The sequence below is a fragment of the Cyanistes caeruleus genome, chromosome 1 (assembly GCF_971803275.1).
Source record: "Cyanistes caeruleus chromosome 1, bCyaCae1.hap1.1, whole genome shotgun sequence".
In the NCBI taxonomy this organism is placed as follows: domain Eukaryota; kingdom Metazoa; phylum Chordata; class Aves; order Passeriformes; family Paridae; genus Cyanistes; species Cyanistes caeruleus.
The window spans coordinates 124,393,048-124,409,565 of NC_141701.1; the positions used below are offsets into that span (position 1 = coordinate 124,393,048).

The following is a 16,518-nucleotide window of genomic DNA, read 5'->3' on the forward strand; positions in this document are numbered from 1 at the left end:
CAATGAATAAGATTTATTTACATATATAATTATATAACTATATTTAATTTTATAAATTAATTTGATTTTATAAATATTTATATCTGCTATAGTGTATTTATATACACTGCATTTATATATGCAAATATACACTGTAACATGCATTATTTTTATGTATTTTGTGTGTTAGATATATATACTATTATATATATTATATATATTATACTATTATATGTATATAATGTAGGTATAATTTTTTATATTTAAGTCTATAAAAATAAAAAGTTATGTGTATTTAATGCTGTACTTTGCTTGGAAAATGCACTGTCTGTGAATATAAAAAGCTCCAAGAGAAGTACAAATGAAGCTTATTGAAAATGTTTTTGACAATATGGTTTTGGCAGATTTTTCAGTCCCCCACTTTTTTTAAAGTTACACTTTTTTGATGAAGATTAACTATACAGTCAAAACAAAAAAATTGTTTGATACCCATATGGTGAAAAAAAAGCATGTTTATAAAAAGAGACAGAGGTTTAGGTCTATATTCTTCCAGTCTGGAGCAATGCTAAAATCATCCCTGTGTTTTTGGTTGTTTTGGTTGGTTGGTTCTTTTCAGACTTTCTTTCCTGTATCTGCTACCTGAGGTAGAAATGTTTAAATCCTTAGAAGTCAGTAGCCTGCCATCACCTCTGGGCTATAGTTTAAATTAAGCTGAAATACTCTCGGTATAGGAAGCAATGTAATTACGCCTGGTAACTCTCCAACACATGGACTAGAAGTGGGAATGCTGGTGGCAGGAGGCGTTTGTCTCTGTGCCAGGCCTCGAGAAGGGATGGGCGTGCACACCTGTGGGCCAGGGCACATCTCAGTGCCTGCCCTTGCAGTGCTGTGAGGTGACTTCCAGCAGAGGATCTTGCAGCACAGACGCTTATTAGATGTGTTCCCCACGTGTACCTGGCTGGATTTGGCACACTGCATTTTGGGATCACAGGAGATCCTATAGCACTTCTCCTGCAGATGTGTGAAGTAGAACATAAAAGGGGTGAGAAGAGTAAGGCAGCCTTTAATATATAGGGCAAGTAAGCATGCTTCAGGCATTATATTTGCACTTGAAATTGCTTAAGAGCTCTTCTGAGCAGAGAAAATTACAGGTAGTGGGACATGTGATAGGCTTAATTCTATGCAACTTGGCTAAAATTGAAATTCTGGTCAAAAACTAATAGCACAAGAGGTTGTCCTGTCATCTTCTACATATTACATAACTCCTTTGGTCATTGTGGTTTTCATTTCCTTCTCCCATTCTTGCTTTCTTACTCTGTAATTTTTCATATGCTCTTGATTTTATCAAGACGTCCGAAAGAATTTTAAAACTTTCTAAGGACAGAAGCTACATTCTCCCTGCAGCATTACAATTTCATATGGGAAACAGTTGGAATGAAACACCTGTAAGCAATTGTCTATATTTACTTGTATTCCAGAATTTGTGTAAAATATGTTAGTTGTGCATTTATTAGGAGATTGCAAACTGGATATCAGATCTGGTCTCTAGAACATAGGATATCTATTAAGATATCTGTAACACTAATGAATACAATATGAACATACACATACATACCTAGTAATAAAACAAAATTAATGCAACTTTTTTGTCTAGTGACAATTTATGTGTAAAGACTGACTGATTTCAGCATGTGTCAAAAGCTATCCTGAAGTGACGCCTTTAAATTAAAATTATGCCTTAAATTAAATGCCTAAATTAAAAATGCCTTAAATTAAAATGCTGCACGTTAGTGTTGCTTTAATATATTCTCACTTTCCAGCATTATGAAACATTGATATAGAATGAAGTGGATGAGGAGGTGGTGATACTCACTTGATGGATATGGAAGCAGAAATAGCCAGGCAAATATTGCCAAAGATATTTTATTTTTAAAATACAGTTTTTAGGACGATGGAATGAGGACCTTCAATCTGATGCTTTCTCTTTTTTTACTAAACTCTGATGCAAAGTTGTTTTTACCAACCACAGAATGTTCAGCTTAATATGTACCAGTGTTCTACCCGAAAAAGGAAGTTTTCCTATAGATAAATGTTATGGCTAATACATTTAGACAACATAGACTTCTCTGTCTTCAGAGACTACCTCTCCATTTGCAACTAAGTGAAAAGAGAATGTTTTGTGATGATAGTTTCAAACAAGTTTTGAAGTCAGAGAATGGACTGTCCATCAGGTCCAAATTTTTTCTGCTGTTAGTGTACCATAATAACCCTTCAATTACTAATTTCGCTTGAAATTTTTCAGATAATAATACTGATAATAATAATGTTTGATTTTATTTGTCTAAAAAATGAATGCATAAGCAGAAGTTATTTTTGTTTTCAGTGATCGTTTGCTATTTGCTATTAAATAAAATGTCTTTAGCCATAACATATTTACATAATGCACAGTTATACTGATCATAATTAGGTATCTTCATTTACTTTTTTTAGGTTAAATTTTTTCCGAGATGTTGCTGAGTTCAGAGTACTAGCATGTGGTGGAGATGGAACTGTGGGCTGGATTTTGGATTGCATAGGTAATCTATATCCTTTACAGGGTTTTGCTTGCCTCATGGTTCTCATTTTAATGGTCTTCCTTATATACCAATGCATGGATAGAGCTTTCAAACAACAGCTTGTTCATTTAAATTTTTGAAATGTGTTAGTTTGGGACATGCTTATTTTTAAGGGTACTCAAATTGCAAATGTTATTTAAAATCTCTAGACAAATTCAGTGTTCCTGGATTTCCCGAAAGAAAGAAATTTGAATTAATCTATTTTAATTTCAGTTCAAAGTATTTTCTCCAATTGAATAAAATCTAACTTTCTAATTTTAAGACAATTTAATTTAGCTGACTTGCCTTTTTTAGTTACCAAATTTTTGTTTATACTATATTATACCATAATAAAGATAATGTATTGAGATATAATTTAGTTTTGGAGTTCTTTTGGTCAGCTGTCTGCAAAATCCTCTATAAAAATCATAAGGAAGGCCCAGAAGTCAAGTTATTACAGACTTAAAAGACTTACTCTTCTCAAGGATTATTAAGGAGAATGTCTTCCATATCACATGATCATTTATTTGGTGTTAGCTGCAGAGAAAAACAGTGGGCATGTGTTACAATGGAAATTAGGAAGTGGATGAGGAGAGGTCAACAAACTCAACTGAAGATTTAACTAAAGTGTTTAAAATGTGTGCTATGTGGGGGACCAGAAAAACCTTTAAAAGTTGACTGAAAAGTAGACTTGGTGTAATGAAGGAATGATAGCAAAGGAATATTTTTAATCTTGGTTGGAAAAAGTCTTTTTGCAAATCTAAGGTACTGCAAGTGACTCTCAAAGAGCTTTCACAGTCATAAATTAATTTACATAAACATCAAGTGCATTGCCTAAACATGGAAGAAAAAAAGTTTTGCAGCTCTTAATTGTGTAATCACCTTTTTCATGAGGTCTAAAATGTCATGCAGTTATTTTCTCTTTCAGTAACATACTATGTTCTGCAGCATTTTTTGTGTTACGGAACTGAAATTACTTGGGGGTCCATCCATTCCATCGTTTTTCACAGGTGCAGAAAATATATTTTCAATGCTGTCTTTTACAGAGCAAAAGCACTTTAGCATATAAAGTGTAAGGGTACACCTGTTTCTAAACACTTTCTAATTTGGTCTTCCCTGATCTCTTGATATACAAAGAGCTTTAGCTGAGAGCACTGCATGAGAGAAGAAAATTAAAAAAAGAAAGGAAAGAAAAAAATAAACAAAAGGAAAAAACTAAATCTCATCAGTTTGAAACTTTAAAACTTTTTTTTTTAATTACTCTATTAAATATCACATTCTCTGGAAGATTTCCATTAAACAGGTTATGTGAATGTTAAATCTTTCTAAAATATTGATAAATATTGATTTCTCTGCTACATCCATTGTATAGATAAACTCAAGCTGATTATTGCTGATAGTTGTGCATATTTCTATAAACAAAATATCTGTTTGATTAAGTATAACTTTTAAACTAGACATGCTATTCATTCACATTAATTGGGAAAATTGACAAATTATATATTTGAAATGTATGTTCCAGCTTTCAGAAAGGCTGTATTTCTTGACAAGGGTATTCTCATTGGATTTTGAAAACATCCTTGAGCTTACAATGCTACAAAAATACCAGTAAAGACTGAAAAGATGCTATAAACTCATTCATTTCAAAACATAGTTTAATAAATATAAAATTGCTACTTAAGGACTTTGATCAGACAGGTCAGTGCTCCCTTTGAATAGCAGGTTTAATTTCAGATGGGCAAACCCATCTAAGGTCTTGTGTTAGTTCCAGTGACTTCCTGGTAGTGGTGCTTAGGTGTAGACACAACTCCAGGTGAATACACAGTTTAATACAGATTTGGTCACCCAGGTGAAAAAGTAGAAGGTTCACCTCATTATTCATGCCCTTAACTATTACTCTCCTGTATTCACAGCTGGGAATGGCAGATCTGAGAACTAGAGTGAGATCTTGGAAAGATCTTGAGTATTATTGTTTATGAGTTTTTGTCATCTCTATGATTTACAAAGTCCTTATGATAACAAAGGAATCAATTAGGATTACAAAATGCTTATGATAATAAATGAGTAAATTAGGATTAAGGATTGAATATCAAGTGGAGAAGGGGCTACAAAATGGACTGACTTGGTAAAATGCTCATTGCGGAGCACACATCATAATTTCATATACAAAACAAGTCTTTCACTGAAAAAAAAACCTAACACAGTTATATAATACTATGCAGTTAGATAATTTTTGTTCCTTAGTTGTGTTTTTTCCTTCTTTATTCACAGAGAAAGCAAACTTGATTAAGCATCCTCCTGTTGCTATCCTGCCTCTTGGGACTGGCAATGATTTAGCAAGGTGTCTGAGATGGGGAGGAGGTAAACACAAATAAAATGCCTTTTGTTGTGGAATTAAAAGAAAAAAAACCCTTTTGCATCAACATCTGCATTTGGATTTGTTTTCATAAAGAGCCATTACCTTTTCTATTTTTTGAATGATCTGTTTGTAATTGTATAGATATATAAGATATTACAGGTTGCAGTCATGCTTCCTACCTTGTTTTTAGCTTCTGCTGACACCAAAAACGTTCCAAGGTTTAATAAGAATAGCGTATAGCTGTTTGATTAGCTTTTTACCATCTGCATTGCAGTTACCAATACCTTGTAAAGGGAGCAGTCTTAAATGGGTTTTAATTGGGGCTGTTCTGAAAGGGTTACCAAAACATCTAATAATGAGTTAAGAGTGGTTTAATAATTTTTAAATATATTAAATGAAAAACATGTTTCAGCCTTTGATTAGGTCCTCTGATCCACTCCCTTTCTGTTTTGCTACAGAGGATTCCAGACAATAAGTGCTGTGGTACTATTTATCAGAAAATGAGAAGGCAAAGAATGCTGAAAGAAGAATATTTAGAAAATCAAACCTTTAATACCCTTTGCATCCTTTTCTGGATGTACAGAGACTTACTCTCAACTCCTCCAAAATACTCCATTTAGAATCTGTATTACAGGATAACTTGAAAGAGACACAAGGAAGAAAATCTTAGACAAGATTCAGTCTGTGGTGAAAGCACCTCAATTTATGGGCTCATAGCCAGGTCTAGTTCAGATCTTGGTTGTTTCAGTTGAGATGTTTTGTATTTAGAACTTGGTTGTTTTGTTTGGAATTTCTCAGACTCTGCAGAGGTCTTAACTTCTGTCTGATCAGTTTCCTTTCTAAATGTCTGTGTTGTTTGTTGCCAGATAGTCTAGCAAATTCTCAGTAGTTTTCATGCTGTAGCACTTAGTTAACCATGGTGTTCTGTCAAATCATTTGAGAACATCCTTTATTTTCTCTGTTACAGCTGTTGATTGTTTATATTCTCATAGTCCAAGGGGAAAAAAGGAAAACAAGTGAGACAAAATCTATTCAAATCAGCTTTACTTAACTTTCTGAATTGTTCATAGAGACATAGAATAACTGAAAGAGGTCATAGGATGTCACTAGTCCAATCTGCTGTTCTAAGTAGGGTCAATTATGAGAATGTTTAATTACAGTAGCTGGGACCTGTCCCTACCTTCACTTTTATTTGTGTTCTGTATCTTAAGTGATTCTATTTGGACGAAAGTAGAAAAAACAATAGGGAAATATTCTGGGTTTCATCATTCTTTGCCCAATTACTTTGTGGTAAACAATACCATAATACAGATTTTCTGGAACTTCCATAGATGGGAAAGGAGACAGGGATTCCAGAAACTAAATTGCTGGTGAGTGATCTCAAGGTCACAGAGAAGTGGAATTGTGCATGCTGCTGTCATGTGGTGGTTAGCACTAACTAGCAAAAGTGTGCTAGGCAGCCATAAACAAATACATCAGCAATGGGTTTTGAGCAAGGAGCCTTTGAGTGGCTTGCCCTGCTAAAGCTGTTCATAACACCAGCAGTACATATTGCTTGAATAGGAAATCTTGTTTTTTCTGCTTTGAAGAAGGACTGAATCCCCAGATCTTAGCTATCTGTTGCAAAGTCATTTGTTCTGAATAATATTCAGAGCTGATAATGTCACTTAGTAAAACCCCCACAGTTTTTCTCCATGCACACATGTGTATGTTGTATATACTCATGAGTGCATTAACAAGTTTTCTATTCAATTTAGTGGATTACAAGCGAGTGCTTATTTGCAGCTAAGAGTAAATTCTCTCTACAAAGCAGGATGAGGCTAATGAAGTTGTTGAAATAAGCAAAAATGTTACTTTTGCTGATAAAGCTATCAGCTGTGAATTTGTAATTTTGTAATTTTTTTGCTAAACCAGATTGAAACAATCCATGAATATTCGTAGATAGTTTTTAACCTTTCAGTGTCTTGTCAGGCAAAAGAGCAGTATGTCTCTTTTCCATAAATTTTGAAATCAAAGGAATTTAAGTATTAAGGTTCATTTCTCATCAAGAACATTTTGCAAAGTATAAACTTAGCTTTATGGATCATTTGGAAAATTCAAGAGATTGGCAAATTTTGAAGATCTAATTATTTTCTTCATCACAAATTTGATATCCACTGAAATCTGCAGAATTATTCTAAATTTACGTGCTTAATTGGCTTTGTATTTGTTCTCCTTTTAATGACAAGTGCTGGAAAATTGTCAATACTTTGAGCACAATCCTGCTTTTTTGGTCTTATATGCATTGCTTTCATTTTTCCAGTCACGGAATCATAGAATATTTTGGGTTGGAAGGGATCTTTAAAGGTTAGTTAACTAGTCCAGCCCTTCCTGCAATGAGCAGGGGCATCTTCAATTAGATGAAGAGCCCAGTCCAACCATATAGAAAGAGGAAGAAAATGTAATAAAACTTTATTATGCTTGATAAAATAACTGGTTTTATGTTTTGTTAGGGTATGAAGGTGAGAATTTGATGAAGATCTTAAAAGACATTGAGAATAGCTCAGAGATTTTACTGGACAGGTGGAAATTTGAAGTAATACCCAATGATAAAGATGAGAAAGGAGACCCAGTGCCTTACAACATCATCAATAACTACTTTTCTATTGGCGTGGTAAGACTTATGCTTATCCTTAAGTGATTTTCTTTTTCTCTTTTGAATAAATATTTGCATCACATGCCTTCAAATGAAGAACTGTTGGCTAAGGATCATTTATAATGTTGTTTTGCTAGTGAAATGAATGCATGGGTGACTAGCAGCAATTTGCATAAATTTACTTCCTCACATTCAAACCTGAATTATTTTTCAGGACCTTCTACCTTCCCATTTATAAAGAAGATATTTGTGTTGTTCTTAATGGTTTATGAGCAGCTATAATACTAAATTTATATTGTCATTTTGAAGGTCCTATAAAAATATAAAGGAAAAACTAATCTCTTAATAAGAACTCTTAAGTAGCATTTTCCAGTAGTATTCACATAGTCAAAACTATTTAAAGGAACAGTTGCATTCTTTATTTCTTCAAGGTAGTTTTAAATAATAAAACATTAATACAAAAAAAAAAAAGCTCCACATGTATCTTCTTGGTTCTGCCTTGTAGGGAAGTGAAATTCACTTCCCTACAAGAGAAGTTTGAATGAATTCAGGAGTTTGAATGAATTAGGAGGAAAAGCTCTTCATATCTGAGGAGCTGAATCTCTGGTTTGTACTTCTGTGTGGTTTTCTCTTTACTGTCTTATCTCTTTACTAGCTTCTTAATATTAGCAGAATTTCTTTATTCTTTTTTGATTTGCAATTTTTTGTTAATTTCTGATCCTATTCTGAAGAACCATTACTTCATACTTCATTTGGGTTTTCCCTAGGTGATTCTTCCTGCCTACATGCAGAAACTTACATTTGATTGAATTACACTGTCTTTTAATTTTTACTGTTTCTCCAAGGCACTGTGAAAACTAATGGTGACCTACAACATACTGCACATTGCCTTATAGATTCCTGCCAAATAATAAGCACAGTCTCTAATGCAACATGAATAGAACTTGATGTATGAACTTTGTAATGGTGTGGCAGAAATTGTACTTAGTAACAAACAATCTAAATGAATGTTTAGAGAGGACAGAAAAGTAAAACTGAATATAATTGTGCTTCACATGAGTCTCTTGATGTTTTAGGACCATAATTCAGGTTGGAAGGGATTGCAGGAAGTCTTTAGCTCTAAACAGGGTCAACTGTGAGAACAGATCACATTGCTCAGGGCATTATCCATTTAGATTTTAAAACCATCCAAGGATGGCACAACCTCTTTGGGCAACCCATTGTGGTGCTTGACTGTCCTTATGGTGAAGGTGGTTTTTTCCTACATCCTGTCTGAATCTCTCATTTCAACAAAATTATCTGTCTCACATCCTCCTGTCATATGTGCCACTGTGAATAGTCTGATTTTTTCTTCTTTATACCTCCTCATAGGTACTTGCAGTATGTATTGGACCTCACTGGAGCTGCCCTCTTACCTGTGAATCACCTTATCTAGTCAGTCTTTTGTTCTAAATGTCTCCAGCAATGAAGACCATAATATCCCAAGCTAGATACAAGAATTGAGGTAGCCAGTGTTTAAAGTCTTGCTGAAGTTGAGCATGATATCCCTTGCTCTCTTCTCATCTACAAATCTAGTTGTTTTACCGTAGGTACCAAACAGAAGGCAATTTACCCGTTGGAAGGAGAATGGTACACTAAGTTGAAAGGAATGTTGGAGACAGTAGCATATGTATGTAAAAGGTTTGATTAGTATGTTCAAGCCTTTTTTTTCTATGGCAGTCTCAAAGCTCTGATATGTACCTAAGGACTATACTATGTCTAAGTGCAGAGAGAAAGATGAGGAACCAGCTGAGATGTGTGCGTAACAAACTGTGAATGCATATGGGTAATGTTCAGCCTGATGGAAACACAAAGCACGGAGGTACCATAAAAAAATGGACACCAAGCCATGTGTCAGTTTCAAAGAAGGAGCTAGAAAACATCTCAGAGCAGTGTAGAATAAGATAAAGATCTTTCAATTGCTCACTTACATCATTCTGTCAGGATGGCAAGATACCAGGAGAGAAGTTCCATCTGCTTCCTAATAATACTGGAGTCACTGATACAAGCTAAATGTCCAAGAAAAAAGTGCATTAAAGTAGTCAAATAATATTTGCTTTAAAAAACAAATATACCACCACCCCAAGGAAAACCAAACCAAAAAACCTCTTCAAAACTATAGTAGGGTCATCTGAAAATGAAAGCTTGTCTTGGAAAGTCACAGATTTGGGGAGCTGGACAAACATAGCTGGTAGTATTAGAGGACAAATGAAGAGTCATGACAGAAATGGGGAATATCAGGCCAACTGTCTGACAGTGGCAAGTTCAATTACTGAGGTACGTTAGAGAAAATAAAAGTTATTTTCCCCATAATCTACCCAAACAGCTGTACTAGTCATACATTCATGCACTAGGTTGATACAATCCCAGTGATCATCAAAGATAGACTTCAGTAATGCCAGTATTGTTTTGTTATCACAGATTGTATTCTTGGGGTTGCATTTCTGCAGTTCCTGCAGTACTGGAATTTCATTCCCTTGTCACTTCATTTAGCCAACTTGCTGTTGTTACAATCAGAGGGAGTGTGTGTGTTTCTAGTATTTCATTGGACATATTATTTGTCATGGTTAACCTTTCTCCTGTGGATAAAACAGTTTAACTTCCACTGCTTTCTTCAAGCACGCAGCTGCTTGCCATTAATGGAGCCAACATGTATCTGTGGACAGGTGCTTCAGATAAGCCTATGTAACACCCCTGGTTTATTTTTTCATAGATTTTTTTTGTATCTGTATCTCAAGCCTGTATAAAAACCCAAAAAGCCAATACTTCCCTAATATAATGCTATCTTAGAACATGGAAATATTTTCACGAAATCAGTAATAATTCTTCAATTCAATGCTTGAAATTACTTCCACAAAAAGCATCAAAAAACACCCAAGCAAATAAAATAATCCTCTAAATTAGACTAAATTGCCATATACTCATGACTATGCATTACACAAAGAAGAGAAAAAAAGTGGAAAAACTTATTTACTAAAAAATAAATCATATCTTTGCAAACAGTTCTTCTCATGTCTACTCTCAGATCTTGCCTGGATTGAGCCATTTTCTTCAGTGATGCAGTCAAAGAAAAGCATAAATGCACAATGTTAATTATGAAACAGATTGGCCTATATTCTGTTCACAATAAATGTACTCAAGTATACACAAAACCAGATAAACATGGAAGATGGTGAAATAATTATGTGCTGATTGAGTCCTGAGCAGCAGCCATGGAAGATGAGTGACCAGCAGACAGTGAGGCAAGCTCTCACCTATAACCAAAACAGGTTTGTTTAACATTGTTACCTTGAGAAGGACTTCCATGTGCGCTGTTAGGAAACTCCATAATGGCATGGTCAAAAATTCTATATAGTGCTAAGGTGTGAAGAAAGAGTTCTTTTAAGCTTAGGAATAATTAGCTTAGTTGTCAAGCAGTATTGTATTGTTGATACTAATAATAGAAAAGGGAGTGACTGTCAAGGCTGTTTATCTTTTATTGGGAAGGTTTTAAGGAATGTTAAATATGTAGGGAAGTTACCTTGCTTATTTTTAGCGCTTCTCAAATGATTGACTCAAAGTGAGACAAAATGGGTATTTTGATAATGGAAGGAATGCCTCAATAAATGTTCCATTTTGATTAAACATTAGAAACCTTGACTTACCCTAAATGCTTTGTTGAAAAGAGCATGTGGAAGGGGGAAGAAGGCATCTTATATACGGGTAGGAATGTGTGAGAGAGTACAATATCTTTGCTTTCTGTGCTTTCTCTTCCAGGTGGATATTAAAGAGAAATGATGAAATCATGCAAAAACTATAATGAAGTTCTTTTAAAAAAATATGTCATTACTATTTGGTAGCTCACCATTAATAATTCTTATTCCTAAAGATAGATGAGTTTTTCAGAGGTTCCTCTTTGACTGGAACAAATAGCTGTAGGCTAACCCAAAGGCGTAGTTGTAGTCACCTGAGAACCAGCATTGCTGGACCCTGATTTTTCACATTTTTATGTAAACTACTTGAAAATAGTAAATGAAAAACAATTATTGGACTCAGATAATGGCTTACCTCAAAAAAGGTAATAATTTTTAAACCGAACAACTCATCTATTTTCCATTGACTTTCCTGTTAGTTACTAATAGCTCTTTTTATTGTTTTCCATTTTATGGGTAATAATGCTGAAAGAAATTATGAATAGATGTTAGGATGTGAGTCCTAAAGCAGGTTTTCAGAAGCAAGCATAATTTTGAATTTACTGTTCTGCCACTGAATTAGCTTAGAGTTTAGACTTCTTGGAGCCAAAATTAGGTCAACAGGAATCAGTACTGAAGATCTTTAACTGTAAACATTTGTTTTTTCTGTTTTCTTTCTTTTTTTTTTTCTTTTTACCTTTTACATAAGTCAGAAATTTATCTGCTGTTAATAGGAGATAAAATGTTATTAATGCTGTTTAACTATCACTTGATTTTTTGTAACTGCATAGGGCATTGCAGAGGATATGCTGCTAAGCCCCTTGCAGTTCTGTAATTAGACTGTTGGAGTATCATAAACTTAACTTGCAAACATCTGCATTGTCTTCAAGTACAAGTTTGTGCAGAAAGAAATATTACTGAGCTAGATTTTGAGGAAAATTATGCTATATGAAGTATGGCACAGTGCAACCTTCACTATATTAAAACAGTGAATACCATTCTAAAATGAAAGCAATTCTCACTGGTGTTTGGGCAGTATTCAAGGTAAGAATAAACCAAATGATGTGGTACTTACTGGTATTTACAGAAGGCAGTTCTAAAGATTATATTAGCAATCATTTTATATCCTTGCGTTCAACTAGAAATGTCCTGTATGAGTGACTGATCAGGCAAGTCTCTGATTTTTATCTCTATTTTCTTCCTCTTGGTCCAGATTCCATTAAAACTTTGAACTTATGTTTTTGACCAAGTTATATAACTGCCACATATGTAAAGAACATACAAATTCCCTCTGTTCACACTTAAGTGATTGCCTAGTGTTCTGGCTAGAAGGACTGCAAGGGTAGCTGTCCCTTAGGAAACCAGCAGAGTCCCTTAGAGGCTTATATTCTTCACAGATCCAGAAGATCTGGAGATTGCTTTTCCCTTGTCTCCACTGATTGCCTGAATGCATGCTTTAGGGTAAGCCTACTTCAGATCTTTGCTATTGGTGCTCTTTAGTCTGTACACCCTAAAGAGTCAGCAGAATAAAGTTCTTCAGGAAGCTTAAAGCTACAGCTGATCTTATCCAGATTATTTAATTGGCACGAGGTACTTAGGATATGGAAAACATATTATCTGTACTTACTGATACAGGATTTAAATAAGAATCTTCCATCCTCCCTTCAGCTGGAATTTTGAATACATGTGCAAACACATACACAAGAACATATTGGAGGGAAAAAAATGCTCTAGGACAGCAATTAAGACAGTAACCTGGAAGAGAACTGGGATATCCAGATTCCTGTTCCATCTGTTGTTTTTGTCCATTTGATTAACTTGCACATGGAAATTCAGAAACTTCCATTACTCTGAGTGACTTCTTTTCTAAAATCAGTAGGTAAAAAAATTAATGCTAAAACAGAACTTACAGAAGTAGAACATCTCGGTCTTTCATCCAGTCTTTACAAGATGTGGTAATTGATTTCATTGCAACATGACGGTATTCTCACTTGGATGGTCTGCAACAAAAATATTTTTTGCAAGTGTTTTTAGTTAAGGCAGTAAAGATAGCTGAATGTGCCTGGAAATGTTCTGTAAGTTCTTTGAGAAATAAGTCAGTATTATATGCTGGATTAATAAAAATATAGCATTTATCACTTAGAGGGGAAATTTCATTAATACTAGTAAGTAATACTACAATCAGGATGTATTCTCTGAAGAATTATTATCATAAAGTAGTAAAGGTCTACGACAAAGACAAGTGTACTTTTATGACACCTAATATCTTACTATCCAAATGCACTATCAAATAGATATTTGGGGGCTCATGATTTAATATTCTTCAACCTTAACCAGTCACTAAGAGCCTCTTATTCTGCCAGTAGGGAAAAATACGACTTCTTAATTCTCATAATCATAAATTTGAACTTGTTATGAATCTGCTTCCCCATCACTGTACTATTAAGTCATCAAGCTACACTTCTATAATACCTTCTTCATTTTATTTTTTTTTCAAGACTGAAAAAAAAAAAAAAGTATGAAAAATCTTACATAGAAGCCGTATTTTTGATTTTCTTGAGAAAGGACTTTAGCATCAACAGGAACTCTGACTACCAGAATTTTAAGTCTCAAATACCAGAGTCTTAGGTACTGTCATTCCTCTAACTGACTATGGGATCCCATAATCTTTTATTTTTTATGTTATTTTATTATAGATGTTATTTTAGATTAAATTTAGTACTACAAAAAAAAAAAAAGAAAATAGGTGTTTATTATTGTATATAATATTTACAGCTGTGAATTAATTTAAATTCTACAATTCTACGCTGGTCCCATATTTTGAAATTTTAAAGCCTCAGTGTTTTGTTGTTCATGGTGGTAAATAGGATTTTTTTTTCTGCATAGGAAAATATCATAGGGACGTTTGCTGATTCAATACAGAACTTAAGTGCATGCATATCTTAACACTGATGCAATGTGACATTTAAGTATGTATTTAAACTTTGGTGATCTAATGAAGCGGTTAAATACTTGGGTAATTTTTTAAGCATTTTTTGTGTTTTCATTAATATGACTGAACAAATGCACATGTTGAATTCTTGGTATTTGGTGTAAACTGATTAATTATTCAAGTGGGATTTTTAGGTATACATAACCAAAAATGATGTTTATTGGTTTGCTGAACTAATATGAACATAAACACATGCCTAAGTGATTTTGTGAATCCTAATCATCACTTTGAATGTGCTAATGGGATGCTGTGATATATTGCATTATTTCTGTGCCAGGGAGGAAAGGAGCACTTCATAGTAAACAGTATTATTGCATTGTAATCCAAAACACTTTTTTTTCCTGCAAAAAGGGTTAAGAAAATGAACAATTCATCCATGTGTGAATCCAGATGTAATATTAAAAGATCCATATTGATACTGGGCTTCTCATAGTCTCAGTCACGTAGCCAGACCTGTAAAAGTGGTTGCTATATCTTTGGGGAGAACTCTTCTCTCTTTCAGAAGAAGCATGTTCAGAACACTTTAATCCCAGATTTGAAATAGTGTTATATTGAGGAATCATTGATTGTTCAATGTATCATCTTGTTATTTTCCTCACATTGCTAGTTTTTGCAAATTAGTTATTTCTACATGTTTTATTGCTTACATCGTTGAATCTTCTTTACTCTTTTCAGCTATATTGCTGAAATACCGAAATTCTTCTGAAGAATTTTTTGGATATAATGTATGGCACGTATGTTGATGTAGGGTTTATTGTTGCAGGTGGTTATTTTTTTCATGTGGCAGAAAGCCACAAGCATATACTGCATACCACGGAAACCTGGATCTGTAGAATAATTCATAAATAAGTAGCGATAGGAGGCTCTTTGCAGGTTTACTCTCACTAATGCACTACAATATTTCCCTGGACATGGAGAATGCAAATTCCATAACTAAGATACACTTAGTCTTTGAGTTGTATCTATACTGCAACACTGCTGTTGATGTTTGCTGTTAGGTAGTTTCTTTCTGCCAGTGTGGATTTAGTTTACCTTCTAAATCCCTTTTGCCATCATATTATTCTACCATTCATAATGTATATTGGGGCACCATAGCAAGAGAGTTGTACTGCACTGCTTGGGATGTGGGAGGTACTTTTGTGCAGAGAACTAGAGTTTTGTAAAGTTTTGTTCTACTGTGTAATGAGTCTTACTGCTACAAAGGAAAGATGATTTCCTGGGGTACCTTTTTTTTATTTCTTGGAAGTGTAAAGAAATTCAAAGAATTTAGATTGTTCTTCCTATTTGGTTGGTCATTTATTTATTTTTTTTTTTAATGCTAAAGTGTAAATTTATGCCAGCATGTGCTGTAACTTTCTGGAAACATTTGCATATATCAAATAAGTTTATTAAGTCTGATATGTGTGATTTCCTTTACAGTGCAGTAAGAATACCTGGGTTTGTGCTGAATTCACTGTGGGTTTTGTCAGGTTCAGTGAAAATACAGTTCTGTGGGCTATATTTAAAGTAGCAAGTAATTTTGCTCAGTAGGAGTGTAGCAATTGATGCTGAGTCCCTTCTGTCTGCAAAACATGTAGTTTGGGAGTCTTAATTCAAACTGGATATAGTCTGTTCCCCTGCTATGAGCTGTGCTAAACATGCTTGTCCTAAAGTGACCTAAATGACTGGTCATTGGTTTAGCCTGTGTGTCCTCATAACACGGAAGGGGCACGCTGGCCACATTAAATATGTTCTCTTTCAAAGATGTCTGGCTGATGTGCCCCAGTCTTTGCTTCAAAGAGAATCACAGGAAGTAGGAATGATTTGCTAAAAAATTGCTTCTCTACAGTTTTGCAGGGAACCTGGAAAAGTCAAATAGGTGTACAGTGTGTCTAAATTTGACTTACCATCCTCCCCTTCTAGTTTCCCATGTAGATTTTTTTCTTCTGTCATTTTAGATATTTGAGACTCATGTAACTTTTCATGGTGTGTTAAGAAGAAGGCTGAACACCTCGAACTATGAACAGCTCCCTTGTTTTAGATTTATGAGTATCTCACATACTTGCTAGTACTTATTACCCATTCCTCTCATAAAAATTACTCTTTTGGCGTGGAATCAAAAGCTAGAAAGTGACTTGTTTCCCTTAGTCAGTAAAAACTTAGAGAAAAATCATAGGGAGGGTCTTTGGCAGTTACCTATATCCTTCTCTTTAATTTATATGGGATTTGTAAAATAGAGCAATTTCTAGAATTGATAAGATGTTAAATTT

At 34.2% G+C, this 16,518-nt stretch overlaps 1 protein-coding gene across 21 annotated transcripts in view; it reads left to right on the top strand.

Annotated features, from left to right (window-relative positions):
* DGKB (diacylglycerol kinase beta) overlaps nucleotides 1–16,518 on the top strand; it is a 384,986-nt gene that overhangs the window by 180,401 nt on the left and 188,067 nt on the right. For all 21 annotated transcript variants that reach the window (XM_086855550.1, XM_086855613.1, XM_086855560.1 and 18 more), the window contains 3 exons: nucleotides 2,470–2,555; nucleotides 4,845–4,934; nucleotides 7,425–7,585. In XM_086855550.1, the coding sequence (XP_086711676.1) occupies nucleotides 2,470–2,555; nucleotides 4,845–4,934; nucleotides 7,425–7,585 (337 nt within the window). The remainder of the gene's footprint in view (nucleotides 1–2,469; nucleotides 2,556–4,844; nucleotides 4,935–7,424; nucleotides 7,586–16,518) is intronic.